Raw genomic sequence first — 17,250 nt, forward strand, 5'->3', positions numbered from 1 at the left:
GCCGAGCGCCTTATAGCCATGGAGAGCGCCGAGGCCGAGCCCAGCGATAGCCGCCCGGAGGAGGACGGCGGCGCGCCCTACAGCGGCCTCCCGCCTCCGGAGCAGCCCGTAGCTGCCGCGGCCACGGTGAGGGTGCCGGGGAAGGCGGCGGTGGGGCGGCGTCCTTCCCGCGGGCCGCCGGCCTCTGCGCGGCCTACTCCGCCCGGGCCGAGCACCGGGCTTTCCTGAGCGCGCTGCCTGGCCGCCGCGCCGCTAGCCTGGGGAGGGGTGCGGGGCTCGGCCGGCGCGGAGAGGCCGGGGCTAGGCGGTAGCGGGAAGGGGCTGCAGGTGGGATGAGCTCTCACGCTGCGTGTCCGGGGCCTAGCACCTGCCCGGGTCTGAGCTGTGCACCCCTTCCCTCCGAGCAGTGGGGTTCTCTTCCTTCCAGTCTCTCTCTGGCTGTTGTTAGAGGGATTTTTGTGCCGTCTGCCCTCATCCCTTGTGCCCTATTGTTATTTTTATTTCTCAACATTTTTGCCCCCGCCCCCCAGTTTCACAAGTAGATCCCCCTCCCAGCTGAATTCAGCTGGAGGTTCCTGGAGCTCTCTCTGCCTTTCCAGGGTGGGTGTGCGGTCCTGGCCGACTCTGCCTGCCAGTGTGTGAAAGATAACGATCCTCCTCCGGGAGATTAAAAGAAAAACATCTCAGTCCGGATGCGTTCTGTTTCCTGTGAAACGGGAGAGGTGGTTACGTGTGTCCCAGGTGTCTTGAGGAGGAATTCACCGATAGTTGGGAAGTGTTTGGGTAGAAAGTGCAGGGGTTTGTTTGTTTTTAAAAAAGGTTACTTTGTTACCTGTACAGAAGAATATTAGTTTTCTATCTTACTGGGTCATGATGACTTTTGGTATCCAAAGTTATCTATTTGTTGGCTTTGATTTTTTTGTTTTTTTCTCCAAAAGCAGACTTTCTGTTTTCATTTGTAAATGTGATACAGAACAAAGGTATAAAACAAAGACCTGCCAAAGCCTTTATCCTGTAGAGACCTGTCTTATTTGAACAAATGTGCTGTGAGAGTAGGGGAGGCAGGGTTAGTAGCCTTTGCCTTGTGTGGCTAATGTTACATGAATCTTTATTTTCCTCCTCTAAAAAGATGGAAGACTGTTTGGCAAAAAAAATGGAAATCACTGTTTCAGAAGCCGAAAAACGGACTGGGAGGAATGCCATGAACATGCAAGAAACATACACTGCTTACCTCATTGAGACGAGGTAGGTGATGAGAGCTCACTCTGAGTGCATGGATGTGCCATTCTAAACCAGCTATCTGCCCTTCCCCAAAAAATATTAAGGTATAGTTGATGAGAGGATTAGTTTGTTTATGATTTGTTATGTGATTATCAACCTACTCCAGAGGAACTTTCCCCATGAAAACTTGGCATCTGATCTCCAGTATTAATGCTGGTGTTGTGTAACTTTATACTGTAATTTTTCATTTAGCTAGGTGGAAAAAATGTGTGCTTGAAAGATGCTGCTTTAATATGGTGTCAGCGACTGCTTGGTTATTTCTTAGACATGGTTTGCATAAATTTATATACATATGTATGAGGTCGTATGTGAGAGAGGTTGTGCATTATGGTCTAAAGTAATGGTTAGGCTTGTTTAGGATCTCAAGAAAATAAAGCAAGGCTCATGAGTTATGTGGTCAAAATATAGTGCTCCACTAATACTTGAAATGATTTGCTTGATCTGATCACCACATACTCCTTGTAGATGTTCTAATGGTTAGGATTAATTAACTGCTTCCTTCCTTCATATTAACTTAAACTTTCACTGGAGAACTTACTGCTTTCAATCTTCTTGTGTTAGTAAGATAAAAAATACAAATAAACACTCCTTTTACCACAAAGACAGCTTGCGATTTTAGGTACTGAGTAGTGAACAAAGCTTTAAAATCTCTTCTAGCCTATAGTTACTTGCCAAACAGCCACAGATGACTCCTATTATGCAGGATCATGTTACTCAGCTGAAGCAAGAATTTCAAAATCAGATTTTATTAGGAGTTTTGTCTCTCTCTTCTTTATATTAACAGTTTTAACCTTTGGGCTTTGCCTCAGGAGTGATCTGCTGTGCAGATAAAACCTGAAACAGAGCAGTTGCATTTTGCAAAGGCAAAGAGTTCAAGTTGTAATATTATAATTTAAGTCTTTTAGTTACTAGTTAAAAGGCTTCTTAACTTGTTTAACTGATGAAGGGACACACCAGTCATGCTAACTGCAGACCTACTGGGTTACATTTACCATATGTTGCTAAGCTTTCAGAATAAAATCCAAAATAGACATACATGGCATACATTATATTTTTCAAATATTGTAGCTCTTTTGCAGTTGCTCAGATGTTTAAAAAATACTTCTACAGTGCATTGGTATTAAAGATCACATATTCTCACATAAGTAATGTTTTTCTTTTCATTGTATTTCTGAAGGAAAAGAGAAGAAAATCAGAATAATTGGTGTCTAACTGTGGTGTGAAGTGTACTCTGGGGGCATCTTTACACAGCTCTGGAACACACTGACTGCAGCATCTCCTTTCCCAGTCATCCTTATGTTACTTTAGACTCACTTCTGCTGGTCTTTCCCAGTGGTTCTTTCAGTGGCAAACCTGTATTTTGCTGCTCGGATTGCTTGCTTTCATTAAGATTTATTCTGTGGTCAGCAAATACCAAGACCAATTATGTTTGTCACAGAACTATTGAAAATGTGGGTTTGTCACATATCTAATAAAAAGGTTCTCTATTCCTTTTGCTGAGAAGGCAAAATTTCTTGCATAAATATAATTGCTGGCTATTAAATGTGCTTCCTGCTGAGCCTGGAGCTGTAGGTGGGCTTCACAGCAATTTGTCTGTGGGTAATAGGATATTTTGTAGCAGAAGAATAAAACTCAGTTTATAGTACTATAAAAGGAAGACCACTTAATAATAGTTGTATTACGTTTATATGAGCTGGGGTTCCACTGGTACTGCTATCTAGGATTTAATTTCAATTTGAATTGAGGAGTTGCATGCATCTGGGTGAATAAGGGGCACAAGATGGATGCAATTACAGTCACTGCACGTTTGTTACAGAACAGGAGCTGGGCACCTAAACTTTTTAGCACGTTAGTTTCACTAGTGCTGATGAAACCGTTTTCAAAATGCACGTGATGGTGTTGCTTCCTTTTTCTTTTCAAAATACAAATAACTACTCTCACATTTTCATGTGACTTTTCTGTGTTTTGGGTTTTTTTAACTGACATTACACCTCCACATAGATCTCTTTCTTTGAGACAAAACAAACTCTGCGGCTCTAGACTGCAGAGCCTCAGCAAATTCCAAGGGTCGTGCTTCCTGAAAGCATCTCCTTTATTCTTGGTTTACACCTTTCTGCATTAGCTAAGTAGATTTTTGTGGTGAGCCATTTCCGTTCAATTAGTCTTGAAGTCAGTTTGTATAGTTTAATGGAAGCTGTGAAACAGTTATTTAAAAATAACTTAGTTTTTATATTCTTCCTGTGCAAACAGATGAACACTTCCACCTCTTTGTGGGAAATGGCAGTAAGGCAAATATGAATTCTTAAAATGTGTAGCTAAATGTTCCTTCATGAGATGTAGGTGCTCAGCATATCACTTGCTTTCTATAAGGGAAACTGAAATATCCAGGACCTCGCTTAAATTCAGATTTTCTTGCTTTTTAGAAATTCTGTCTTATACCAGAGTCTGCGTGAAACTTCAAGAATGGAGACAGTATAAAACCCAGAATTTCACTCCTGGTCTTGTGTTCTTTGTTCTCCATGACAGAACTGAAAGTTGACCAGAATGCAGAGAACCTCTCAGTGCTCTGTGGTGGTGGGCTTTTAATCATAGTGCATACAGGGACACCTTTTTTCTGTTCTCCTTCGAAGTAAACAATTTCTTCTGTAGTTGTAAGACGCTTCCATTTAGCTATTTAGTTAACTTTGTTTCCCTCCCTGCTGACTTTCAGGTCTCTGGCCTGGTCCTCCTGGTCATGAAACTTGATAACTAGAGGATTTTGTGTTTGTGTGGTTTTGGTGTTTGTGTGTTGGTTTTTTGTTTGTTTCTTTTTTGTTTTGTTTTTTGTTAATGTGACTTTAGGAAAAAGTAACAAACTTTGTGCGGCATGGTAGCTGACTACTTAATAGTGGGATCCCTGGTTTCCAGCCTTACTACACTTATCTTCCTTTTGATACAATTTGGAAGGGTGGCTCACGATATTTGCCTGTTACTCCCACAGTATGACTGGAGAAGTTAACTCATATTTCTGCTTTCAGTATTTCGAAAGTTTTCTGTCAGTTAAATTGTGACATGAGCAATACCTACTTCTCCCATAGGATGTTGGATTGTGCATCTGTAGTGTAAGGGCTTCTAATGACAGTTTCTGTGAGAGAAATGAACTTCTATTGTAAATGAGTAGCCAGTTCAGTGGTAGCAATGCTCCACCACGGGTCTTCAGGAGTTTTTGCTTTGTTATGTTTTAAGTTACTTTCCCAAAGTCTTCTGCTCCACATTGGCCTCAGCGAAGAGCACAGGCATGCATTTCCTGAGGAGAGGCACAGAATGAATGCTCGTCGAGGTCTCCTGTCTTCTGATAAAACAACAGAACGCAGATTTTGGTACTGAGGGTCAGGAAGACTGGTCTGTTCCCTCCAAAGGAGGTATTAGGTAAAAAGGAAGAAAGTCTGAATTCAGCATGAGCTTTAAACGGCGGCATCAAGAGATGAAAGAAGATGGAGGAAAGAAAATTTACTGCTGCTTTATACTTAATTGATACTATGAATCATTAACCTGACTAGTGGATGTATAATTTAGTTAAATAGAGAAAACTGTTTAGGTGACAGTATAAAAAACCAACCAAACAAAACACCACAAACCAACTAAGCAACCAAACAAACCCCACCTGGCTGTGAAAATCATCTGACAAGAAAACTTGCTAGATAACTTTTGGTGGTTTACAAAATCTGTAGTTGATCTGAAATGATTGCTCTTCTGTCTGTTTAGAGGCCGAAATACAGAGACCATTTCTAAATAGCTAATGGAAAAATTTGCCGAGCCCTCTGCAGTGTTATTTCTCTGCAGAGAGTGAGCCTTGTCTGCCGTAGGGGACTGAAGTGTCACTTCTTGTACACTGGAAGGTCAGAGGCTGAAAGCAAAGTTACTGCTTCTATGGTTGAAGAGGTGATTGCTTTTACAAGGAAATAACTGATGTATTTCCTCCTTGTCTGATTTACTATTTTGCAGCCATTCCTCTTTTTTATTTCATTCAAAATTGTTTAATGGCTTGTTTAAGATAATTAGTTTTAAATGGGAAATGGGAAGAGGTTAATTAGATGGACTGAAGTTCTCACATTGGCACTTTGAATTAAAGCAAATGAATGTGACTTTTGGAGTAATGCAATCTTCCAATCGCATATGATAACATCAGTTATGAATGCAAAAGCTGAAGGTTTCAATTTTGTCTTTTAATTTTTTTTTCAGGCAGGTTGGTTCATTCAGTGAATAACGTGCATTGTTAAAACTGTTCTTGGAGGCGAAACATATGGTTTTCCTGCCTGAAGACTGTACAAGTATTATATTGTGTTTTTAAAACCAAAACAAATTGAGAAGTTTGACTGAATGTCAACAAGTGATTATAATCTTAATTGAAACTGGTCTGCAGTACCTGCATTTAATGGTGGAGTTCATAATGTGGTCTAAAAAATTAGATGGTAATGAAGGTATTAAGTGTAATGAGTACCTTTGTGGATTTCTACTTCCTTTCTGGAACAGGGTTCCTGGGGAGAAATGCTCTTGTAATTGGTGATATTTTATAGTCTCATATGTAACCAGGTGGAGACATTTTTGGTGTGATTAAAAAAAGTTATTTCTCTCATCTTACTTGCCTGTCCCAAATCCATCCATGCAGCTTCAAACACTTATTACCTGGTTTGAAAGGCAGTGGTGTGGACGCAAGCTTGTAACTGAGGGCTGTACAGCACTTTCCCACCACAGCTTTGTTCTCTCTAGAGAGTGGAATCTGGCTGCTTTTACTTTATCAATGCCTGGGTGGAAAGGGGATCTTAAATTAGTATTAGTAACTTCAAAATATGTTTTAAATTTATTAAAATGGGTTAACTAGAAGTCATTGATTCTTTGAGAGCTACTCAGCTGCCCTCCTGAAATGTTGTGTTCCCCCTCCAGTCACTAAAAGTTGCTAAACTGACATTTCACAGCGTGTTGGAGAGAAATAAACAAACAAGCAAAGTCCCCAAGCACTGACAAAACAAAAATGAAACAAACCAACCACGCAAAACCCCAGCCAAGGCTGCTGGAGTGGGTGATGCTGGTGGCAGAGGCAGCAGGGATGTCTGTCTGTCCTGCAGAGATGGGACAGTGCGGTGGCAGGTTCTTGCTGAGGCCCAGCTGTTAGGGTGCAGCTTATTGCAAGAGGATGTTGGGCAAAGATAAACATCCAGATATTTCTCTGGGCAAGTGTCTGTCTACCTGTTTTGCTGTCACATTTGCTTGCTTTACCTGTTGTCTCTGAACTGCTTTTCACCCCAAGCAAGAACTATGTTATATAAAGATAAAAGCAACAACTACAACCAGAAAAGGCAGCGTTCTCAATTCTAAGACAGTGAGAATAAATGCATGTTAGAAAAAAGGAAGTAACTATGATCTGAGAAGAGAAATAACACCAGGCTGCTTAACACAGACTACGTTGAGGAAGCTGCATCAGGTTCTGCCTGGTTAAAGAATAAACTGTGCAGGCAGGTTTGACCTTCAAGGTTCTCTGGTAGTAATTTAACCTTTTTCTTCAAGGTCTAATGTGAGGGTTGCATGTCCCTCATAAGGGTTGTAAAGCTTGATTGACTTAGACTTAGGGAAGTCTGTTTTGTCAGAATAAATTGACAGTGGGCTTGAGATGTAGTAAACTTCCTTAGTTTGAGTGTGAGGAGGGAAGATGTGGTGAGCGGCATGATTTACTCTGGCAGTTGCTTCCTTCTTCCTTGAGTTCTTGAGGACCCTTGTGGACACAGAACTTGAAGTAACAGGGTACCTGCATCTCTGTTGTGGGGTGGTGGTGGTTTGTCTTGATATAGCACTTGACTTCTCTATAAAGCTGTGGTCCTTCCTTGCTGAAGCACACTTTCCTAAATATTTTAAAAATTTTTGGTTCCTATTTAATTTTCTGCTTGATAGTTGTGTGTGTGGGCTGAGATGTTAGTATTCCAATTATTGTGGGTTTTAAAAAATATTTTAAATAACCCATGTGTTCTTGTTAATTCTGACAAATACAAAACTGATATAGGAGACATGTTGAGATTTTTTTTTTTGCACAGTTAAGGCTCCACATGGTCACTGCTTCTAGTTTATAATTAACTCTGCAAAACAGTCATGAAGCTTTAAGAGCATAATTTACAATGGAACATTCTCTTGTCAGAAGACTGTGATCTCTTACAGTGACAGCTTACTGATGGTATGTTGGCCTGAACCCTTACAAATGGTAAATAAACTGCTGCACTATTAAAATATGTGTTGATTCTATTGGTGCATTTCCCTCCCTTTGCTGTTTATAGGATAGGAATGTGAAATGTAAGTGCATCCTCTTCTAACCTGTAATCTGTAGTATGGAAGGAGAATATATGTAGTTCCCCAAACGGACTTGAATCTGTGAAACCACTTTTACATTTCTAAAGACATTCTTGATTTCATTTATTTTTTTCCTGTTAGTTTATAGCAGAGTACTATTCTTTAGTTTTCTCACATTTGTGGTGTTAAAACTGTTGAAACTTACTAAATAATGTGACTCTCCTAAATGCAGGAATTCGGAGTTCTAAGAAGAATACAGATTAACTTTTTCATGGTAAAACTGATTTGGCAGAAATGGGTGTGTGGAGGAATGACAAGCCAGAGCAGGATGAGTTCAGGCAGATCAACTATGGAAGACAAGCTACCTGACTTTATACCGCTAATGTGTATTACTGCAGTTATGTTTGATGTGTTGGTGCCATATTGAGACCACTTACAAATGCGTACTACCAATATTTGGGATAATTATTTTCTAACATCTTGTGAAGTTGTATTTCTACTGAATTGCACTTGAAAACAGAATGGGAATATCTGGACCAGAAACTTCCTTGAAAGATAAACTTTTCATTCTTCCCTGTACGGACCTCATTGACATTATGGGTTATTCAGAAAGTGATAAATATAAGATTAGACTTGAGCTGGGTTGGGTTAGAGGCAGAAGACAGCAATTAAGTACACACTGTGGTGAAATGGAATAGCTAAAGGAACTTTTCTAATTACTTTGTGTTCAGGAGGTGGAAAACTTTAGGTTTGAAGTTGCCTGTGTCAATGTAAGCCCATAGAATAAGTAGAGAAGAAAAATAATTGTGGCTAGCAGTACTTTTCCTTAGGGGCTCATATTGACAAGAAAAATAAGAATGATATTTAAAAAAATAAAGGTAGATGCTCTTCTTGCAGTTTCCCTTTAGCGGAAATACTTAAGCCTCTGTAACTTTGCCTGAGAAGTGGTAGGCAGCCATAACCTGTCAGTGGTGTGCGCACACCCAGCCTGCCTCTAGTTACAAGGTGATGCAGCCAGTCTTAAACTTCAGTTAAATTAAAAAAAAAGATGAATAATGGAACTCTCCTATTACAGAAAAATGAAAACTGGAAGGAAGAACTAGTTAAACGTGACTCCTGAGCCAGTCCCAGGGTTGCATTTGCTGTGGCCAGGAGACGGTTAAGTGCTGGAGTGACAGACACTTAATAGCAATGGGCGAGGGCATCCTCCAGGTTTTTTTTTTTTTCTTCTCTTTGTCTGATAGAACATGCATTATATTATGGAGAACTCTGTATTCTAGGTCTGAGATGTGGATCTCTGATCTTGCTGCCTTTAGAGCAAGGGTGGATGCAGTCTGCCTCGCTCTGTGCCTCCATGTGAGTCTGTGGTGTCTTCCTGCTGGTGCAGCAACATCTCTATCTGCAGCACAGATGGGTCCTTCTGGTGTGTGGCTGGGTTCTCAGGGCAGTCCTGGCCCCTCTGTTTCTTTGTCTCCCTGTTAATGTTTGCATGTGCAGTATGTTCTCAGACAGTGCCCACATAATCTGATGCATTGATGGTAGCAGTCTTGATAATAACCTGTGCAGAAGTAGTGCTCTCTTGAAACCTGTGGTGTAAGTCAGTGCACCTGGTTGATAGCTGCTGAGGCTGGAGAGTAAAAGGGTCCCTAATTCTGAAGTATTTTCGTGTGAGCATCTTCAGGGGCCAGATTGTTTACCAAACTCTGGGAGTTTCTCTTCTAGGAAAGTGAAGTTTGTACCTTCAGTTTTCAACAAAACAACTGAACTTCCAGGGCATGGTGGCTTAATTCTTTATCTATTTAAACTTACCTCCAACTTGGCAATAGTACAAACACTAGATACCTGCTTTTAGCTGAGGTGTTCTTGAAATGTTTAAATTGTGTAGTGTTTGTGTAGGGAGGAATGCTACACAGCTTGTCATTGCAGCACTAAGCTCAGCTTACCCTCTTCAAAACTCTGTGTTTGCAAGTTGCAGCTTTGTTGAGTTGAAATACTCTTAGTAGGGGAGAAATCTATGAGATGCTGGCAGTACAGTTTAGTGGCTGTCAGCAGTGTGCTCACCTCTTTTTCTAAGTCAGTCTCAAACAGTTTTATTCTGCAGCAGTTTGTGTTGAATGCTTATGAATACATCCTTTCTTTTTCCTCCTTGTGAATTTCTTTTTCCTAAAGATTCAGTCACCTGGAATAAATGTCCTTTCCACAAGGCAAGGATAGATAAACAGAAAATGCTTGGCCTTACTCATTTAAATAAGATTCCTTTTGAATAATTCTGTATTAAATTACTTTAACCTCAAGATGTAACCATGCTTTTAAACAAGAGGGTATAGCAAGGCTGTTCTTTTCTAATTAGTTCAGAAATGGATGAAAAAGGCTTCTTGTGTTTTATTTAACTGTATGGAGTAATTGGGGCTGCCCTGGAGTGGGATTGTTTGTTTTTTTGGTAAGGTCATTAGAAATCCAACCTTGAAGGTTAAGAATAGCTTAAAAGTATGTAAGTAGTACACTTTTTTAAAACTTTACTCCAGGAAGTTCTGATGAACTCAAGAGCTGCATAGTCTGGTTTCTGCTGGAAGAAATAATTTAGTACTCTATTCTGAGTATCATGTGAGTAAGTACTTGTAGTTCTGGGTTCCCCAGTACAAATAGACATAGTAAAGCAAGTCCAGCGAAGGGCCATGAAGGTGGTGATGAGCTTGGAATATCTGATTGTTCAGGAAGAGGCTGAGAGAGATCACGTTGCTTGGTGATGTTGGCTTTAAGTTTTCAATAATTTTTTCAGATGCATCAGTTTTATACCTTCTTACTCTATCTAGTTTGTTAAATTATGTTTATACGCCTTAACTATACAAAGATATCACTTTGAATCCAGAAAACTGGAGATGCTTGGAAATTTGTGAAAATATCCTTTAGAATTTCTAAATATTAAACTGTAGATTTTTAACTATTCCAGCTGTTGCAGACAAGACAATTTTTATCCTCTGAAGTGAAGACTTTCCCATTGAATAGTAAATTCTTTCTTGTAATATTCTATATCCTTCAGCTGCTTTAGGAAGTTCTGCTGGCTTGAAGCCTGACACTGTTCCAAGAGAAATATGTCTAATTCTGTAGTGTCGTGAGCTAAGTCACTTGTGTGGCTCTTTACTTGACTGTGACCTACCTGTGTGTTTGTGATGTGATGAAAATGTGCTGACTTTGCCTGTGTTTCTGAAAAAGAAAAAAAGCATGCTATCAGGCAGAAATCAGAAATAGCTTTTTAAATGAATATATGGATGTGAAATTAATTAAGGTTACTTTAGATTATAGGCAAGTTATGTGGTAATCATTACTGGGTAACTATTTTTAGGACCTTTGCTATAATTGTACTGATGGTATGAGGAAGGAGTTGATAGCTTACCAATGCTTGAATTTGTTGTTTCATGTTTCAGAGCTGTTGAGCCCCAGAGTGAGGGACAGTGTGTGCCGGTGGATTCCCTGTGGCGACGTTACAGTGAATTTGAGTTACTGAGGAATTATTTGTCCGTCACCTATCCACATATTGTTGTTCCCCCTTTGCCAGAAAAAAGGGTAAGGAAGCTGAGGCTGCAGTTTGCTTTGTCTTGTTTGCTATTTATTTGTTATTAACACTCTTCTGTTTAAATAGGCTGACTTTGTTTGGCATAAGCTATCAGCAGATAATATGGATCCAGACTTTGTGGAAAGAAGAAGAATTGGTTTGGAAAACTTCTTGTTACGTGTGGCTTCACATCCTGTTCTTTGCCAAGACAAAATCTTTTATTCATTTTTAACACAGGTATAGTAAAGTGTTGTGCTTTCTAAATACATTCATTAGCAATTATTTAAGATGATGTCTTTTTGTTCCTCTTCCCTGTTTACCCACAGCCTGTTCTGTGTCTAGAAGAAGGATAGATAGCGTGCGTGAACTTCAGGTAGACAAGACTTGTCCATCTGAAGACTGTTTAACAGCCTGCTACAATTGTACAACTGGGCTTCTAAAGTACCTTATGGCATTTTTCCAGTCTAGTTCGAAGGTTCCGAAGAGAGAATTTCCACCTCTTTGGAACAGCATATTGGGAACTTAATGTGTATTGGCTGGGAAAGCTTCCCTAGGACTAAAGCTGAAATACAATAGTTAACATGCTGTACTGCTGGCTGCAGAGACAGTACTGGCTTCCAATTCACTTTTGGATATCCACGGTTTCTTTAGCTTTGCGGTTTGACTCGTGATCCATTTGTATGTATCGTGGTCCAAAACCACTATAGTATGTTGTCATGAAAGTTGTGATCCAATTGTCAGCTCAAGTATTACATTCTGTGGTTTTGAACTTCAGGAGATGTTGGATGTCTTTTTTCTGTGCTTTGAGAGATTCCCAAGTAGTGACCTCAGCAGGTAGGTTTAGTGCCACAGTATAGCATGTAGATGAACCAGTGTATGAGAACTGGAAACAGGGGACAACCAACTACACATGAGCGAGGTGACCGCATGGGCACTGTAAACAGCTGCCACACGTATGTTTTCTGTGTGCTCTCTGCCTCAGCCTGCAAAGGTCCTTGGAGCTGCTGCTGCTTATCTAATAGGCAATAGATGGTTACTACTTTTATTTTTAAAGAGCTGAACTCCTTCAGACAAAGCTGTGTGGCCCCTGCCCCCAGTTGATAGAATGAGGTAATTGAGTAGTGCAGAGACAGTTTTTTGGGGGGAGGTTAGTATGCAAACACACCATAATGACATGTTATTTTTAACCCAGATTCTTGGAAAGTCGTGGGGAAGGTAGCCAAGGCAGAAACCAGGCTTACTGGAGAAGCTCTTGTGATGTACGGACTGATACAGGGGCTTGCAAAAGCTGTGGCACTCTTAAGTAACTCTTACTCAATGTTCTTTTCTTGTGTTTTTAGGAAGGTGGATGGAAAGAAATGGTGAATGAGACTGGATTTCAGTTAAAGGTAATTACTGTAATTGTTTGTCTCAAGACTGCTGTGACACAGAAATACTCCAGCAAACGTGTTTTTGGCTATTGTTTTGAAGGACTGTTTGCTGTTAGAATGAGTTAGAGGCATTGCTTTATGTATACTTGTAACTACAAAAATACAGTGGGGTCTGTAGTATGTAATAGGGAAGACTTCAGTTGTGAAGTTCTCTAGGAGGCTTGTTAATATGTACCTATGTTCGATGCTCAACCTTGTAATTCTGGCAGTAATGTAGAGTTGTGATCCTTATAAGCTTTAAGCTTTAATGAACTTGAGGCCATAGCAGTGCTTTTGTATGTTGTCAATTTATTTTAGCATTGTTTTAAAGATGGATGCCAAATTTAGCCTGGTAAGAGGTGCAAGGTATCCAAAAAAAAAAAAAAAAAAGGCAAGCAATCTGAATTGTAGGACTTATCTCCAAGGATAAGTTGCTGAAAGGGACCAAGGCAGTTGGATTTGGTGCCCCTTAGCTTTGTAACAGAATGTGTCTTGTACTATCCCCATTGATATCAGTGAGTTTGTGGCTGGGTAAACTGATGGAACACTTGCAGGAATAAGTCATCAAAGGTCGTGTGTCTGTACAGGACAAGAATCTGTGAGAAGCTGATAGATTGCTGGGCTGTGTCTGGAGAAGAACACTGGGGACAAATACTGAGCTTTTGTTTCATTGTAATGTGGTCAACTCTCATGAAATCACAACTGAAAACCAGGTGGATTATGAAGAATTATTTTGAAAGTGAGAGCTAAAGAAAATCACTGGTGTTCTTATCCTCAATGTCCAAGGGGCTTTGATACTGACACTTAATGTTGGTAACTTAAGTGGACAGTAATTCTCTTCCATCCTGGTAGGGCTTGCATATTGCTAGTATTCATAATATAAAAAGTGTAAAGCCCTCAAGCTGTATTTTCCTAGTCAACACATCTTTATTTCAGCTTACACTGTAAGAGTTCAGGAGATTTTTACTGGCAGGGTATGTTCAGGACTGCACACAAATATGTGTGCATAAAATAAAACTCATAGCAGAGTGCTGAGAATATTTGACTACCTGAAACCATATAGTAGATTAAATGAGAGATGAGCAAGTCCTGTTTTCCTTCTCTATTTGATCATGTGTGTGGTTTCCTTTCAACAGTTCCTGTTTCTTTAGTAAAGAAAAATAACTTTTTGTAAAAGCCTGGGAAAGGGCATCTTCCCTTTATTCAACATCTGAAGTATAAACCTGTCAAGATTGGAGGTTATTTAGCACTACATAGGAGAACAAACCCCTGTTCACTACATGTTTTAGACCAGAACCAGACCACTGGTTTACATGCTGCTGCTGTCTCTGCTGCTAATGCATTAAAGCAGGATGTGTCTCTTGTCCCAAAGGGTTTGAACCTGGCTAACTAAACTTTAAATTAGGCATTAATGCAGTGTAGCATGTTATAGTTAATGTTGATGTTGGAGACTTTGTTTACTCTGCCAACTGTATGATTCAATCATGCCTCTCTTCCCTTCTGCCTCCAGCACTTAATTTTGTTCTTTAAGGGATTTTTTTTTTTGCTTGGGATTTTAACCCTTTGTTTAGGAAGGAGAAAATTCCTATCTGTAGTCTACTTAAATGATTGTAGGATCATAGTAGAAATTAGCTGTCTGAAAACTCCTCGGCTGTACCTCATTTGATGGGGAGTTTGTCTCTAAAATGCTTGTGTCTGTTACCCTTAAATCAAGTTTAAGACTGGACAGCTGTTTTTCTAGCAGTGTAACTCTGGTGCAAATGCTCAAAAGTGATGTGTGGGAGTTACTGTGCTGTTAATGGCAAGAAGGAAATAACCCTACTTAGATAGTTGAGCATTGGCAGAATCTTGGTTCCTGCCTGAGAGTGCTTGTGTGCTGCTGAACTCTTCCTTCAGAGCACTGTGTGTGTCTGTAACACAAGGCAAAAACTTGCCCTGGAAATGCAATGTAGGAAGTGGTCCTTTTCAAGTGTAACCTCTTGAATGTACATGCTGTCCCAACAAACTCAAATGGGTTTGCTGCCTGCTGTTTGAATATAAGTACAGTATTTTGTGAAATGGCTACTTAGAGGGAAGGACTCTGATTTGAAGTCAGTGTACCCAGGTGCTGTTTTTACTGTGAGAAATGTGTGAGGAGTACATATAGGTGTGTCTGCACAGCCTGGAATCTCCCTGGCTTGTGTAATGACTCGTTGGGCTGTAGCAGTAGAGGTCCAAAGCCATACAAACCCGTGGAGCACTCTGAATGATCCTAAAGGCTGGGACTTGGGGTTACTGCAGTGTTTTGTGTTCCTTGTGCTGTCCTGGACACGCTTCCTCATGGTGCCTTTGTCTTCCCTTTGCAAAATATTCTTGGAGTGCTGCGTGTGGCAGAGACAATGCACCTGTTTTTTTCCAATATCGGTCAGTCCTAGTCTTGCAGGTTTCATTCACTTATATTGGGTTTATGGATTTTGTGTTGGTGGTTTAGTTATTGGAGGACAGCTAAAGTTAGCAAGATTTCCATCGGTACCTCTCATCCTAGTTGCAAGAAAAAAGCTGCTTTTCTGTCAATTTAAATGCTTTCCTAAGTGTCCTCCAGGTATGGAGGTGAAAGGAACTTGCAGTGATACTCAAATATGGGATCTTCTGCTCAGCCTCAATGCCATGGGAGGTGAAACAGTCTCAAACTGTGCCTGTCTCTTCTGCAGAAGCTATTGCAAGGGTCCTAAAGGAAGGACTCAGGTCTTAGTTTGGGAAAACACTGTGTTTCCTTCAGAGTCAAATTCAAAATAGCTCTTCAGGCTCAGAGTTGGCTGTAACAGTGCACAAAATACTCCTGTGTCATCACCATATTTGTTAGTGCTGGTGTAAGTAACTGGCTGCCAGCAGTTGTGGCACAGTCTGGCTCAAAGAGAACACTGCAGGAAATCTATACATCTCACAAGATGTGTTTATTTTTCTTTCCCTAAAAGAGGGATGTTTTCATCAAAAGGAAACTCCAGCCATTTTCCCGGGGTTGGAGTTTTCATGCAGTATAGATGAGCCCTAAGTGAGCTGTGTGGAAAATGCCATACAGAAATTAGAAGTTGTGGTGATACGGGTCCTCTGTGGGTGTGGCTGGGATATCTAATGCGTGTTGGTGTCTTATTAAGAGTCAATAACCATTGGGCAGTTTAATGTTCAATTAAACCAAAAAACACCCCACCTCCTTAGAGAGGTTCCGTACTGCTGTTGCAGTCATTGGTAAACCAGCATCTCAAAGTAGCCAATTAGCTTTTTAATTAGGTATTGAACTTTAGAGATTTATATATGCTCTGTTATAGAAAATAACATTGCATTAAAATGGCTCTATTCTGATATACAAATTACATATTTTCTGTAAAGCAAGTCATAAAATAAAGAGAGAACATGACATATAAGATTTTGATTTCACTGGGGAACTGTTCCTGGTAATAAAGAGCATATAGAGGTCACTCTGCCACTAGTTTTATTTTGGTTTGAAAAATATAAAGTAGTTTGTCCATATGGTCTTATGTTACCCAATTGCTTCATCTAAAAAGAATGTAGGGTTGTGTATCTTAACTCTGTGACTTGTGTAACATTTTAGGAGGGGACTATTTTTGTGGGATTTGGATTATACCAGCTTGATTTTAGTTGATACTGTTTATACCTTAGTTCACAAAAATAGCTTAGTGGGTTTTTTTTACTTTTTAATGAAAAAAATTTTGACATGCAGGGCAGCTACTTGTTCAATGCTTGAAGGTTTAAATATGCCAGAGAGGCAGAACTTTTTTCTAATGGTGCTGCCAGAAGGCTGAGATTTTTCTTTGTCACTGAAATTTAATTGCATTAAATTAACAAAGTGTTTTTTCCCCTTTTTTCAGGCAGATTCCAGATTAAAAGCTCTTAATGCAACATTCAGAGTGAAAAACCCAGACAAGTAAGATTCTACGTACTTCTTCCCGTGTTTTCCCTTTTTCACTTAAACCTGTAACTTCGGATAACAGAATATTCTCTATCCTCAGAATAAGTTCAGAAAAGAAAAATATCTTTCTGCATTTCAAATCTTAACAGAAGCCCGATAAGGAGGTAGTGTGAAAAGATTTGATAAATCCTGTGCCTAGGAGTAGGAAACATTCAGGAAAATGCCATAGCTTTATGCAAAATGAGTCTTCCATTTTAGCTGAGTTAAAAGGAAGGGTTACATGAAAACAGACTCCTGAAGAAGAACCTCTTAATATGTTTGTAAAGAAATCTTTGCAAGCGTGAACAGAGTACAGATATATAGTAGGTCTTCCCAAAATCGACCAGTGTGCAATTCTGGATGATGCACCCTGATGTTGCAGTTCAGAGTTCTCTTCAAGGTGCCATTCTTCACAGATACTTTTGGAAGCCTGGAGGTCACTTCAGCTCTGTTGCAGTTTAGGAAGCTCTGGGACAGGCACTAGAGCAACCAGCTGGATCAAAAAAACGGTCAGAGTTATCAGGGTATGTAGTGGGACATTCATCACACCCTAGGTGATGTGAGAAGGGTAAAATTAGGAGTTTCTACTTCTGTGGTAGTTAGAAACATCAGTGTGCAGGAAGAGGGTGAAGAGATGTTGCAGTTTGCCAACTATAAGCCATAGAGACCTGTATGAAACGCCCTTTGGGGTTTGTCTGCTGTCCAACAGTGGCAATAGGAAATGCCGTTTAGGGAATGACCAGCAG

The 17,250-nt window shown here is 40.1% G+C and overlaps 1 protein-coding gene across 1 annotated transcript in view; it reads left to right on the forward strand.

The window, feature by feature from the left end:
- SNX4 (sorting nexin 4) overlaps positions 1-17,250 on the forward strand; it is a 35,455-nt gene that overhangs the window by 186 nt on the left and 18,019 nt on the right. Inside the window, 6 exon segments of the mRNA XM_065840797.2 lie at positions 1-126; positions 1,130-1,245; positions 11,022-11,160; positions 11,237-11,386; positions 12,490-12,537; positions 16,425-16,480. Of these exon segments, the coding sequence (XP_065696869.1) occupies positions 1-126; positions 1,130-1,245; positions 11,022-11,160; positions 11,237-11,386; positions 12,490-12,537; positions 16,425-16,480 (635 nt within the window).

Source organism: Patagioenas fasciata, chromosome 7, assembly GCF_037038585.1.
Source record: "Patagioenas fasciata isolate bPatFas1 chromosome 7, bPatFas1.hap1, whole genome shotgun sequence".
NCBI classification, from domain to species: Eukaryota; Metazoa; Chordata; class Aves; order Columbiformes; family Columbidae; genus Patagioenas; species Patagioenas fasciata.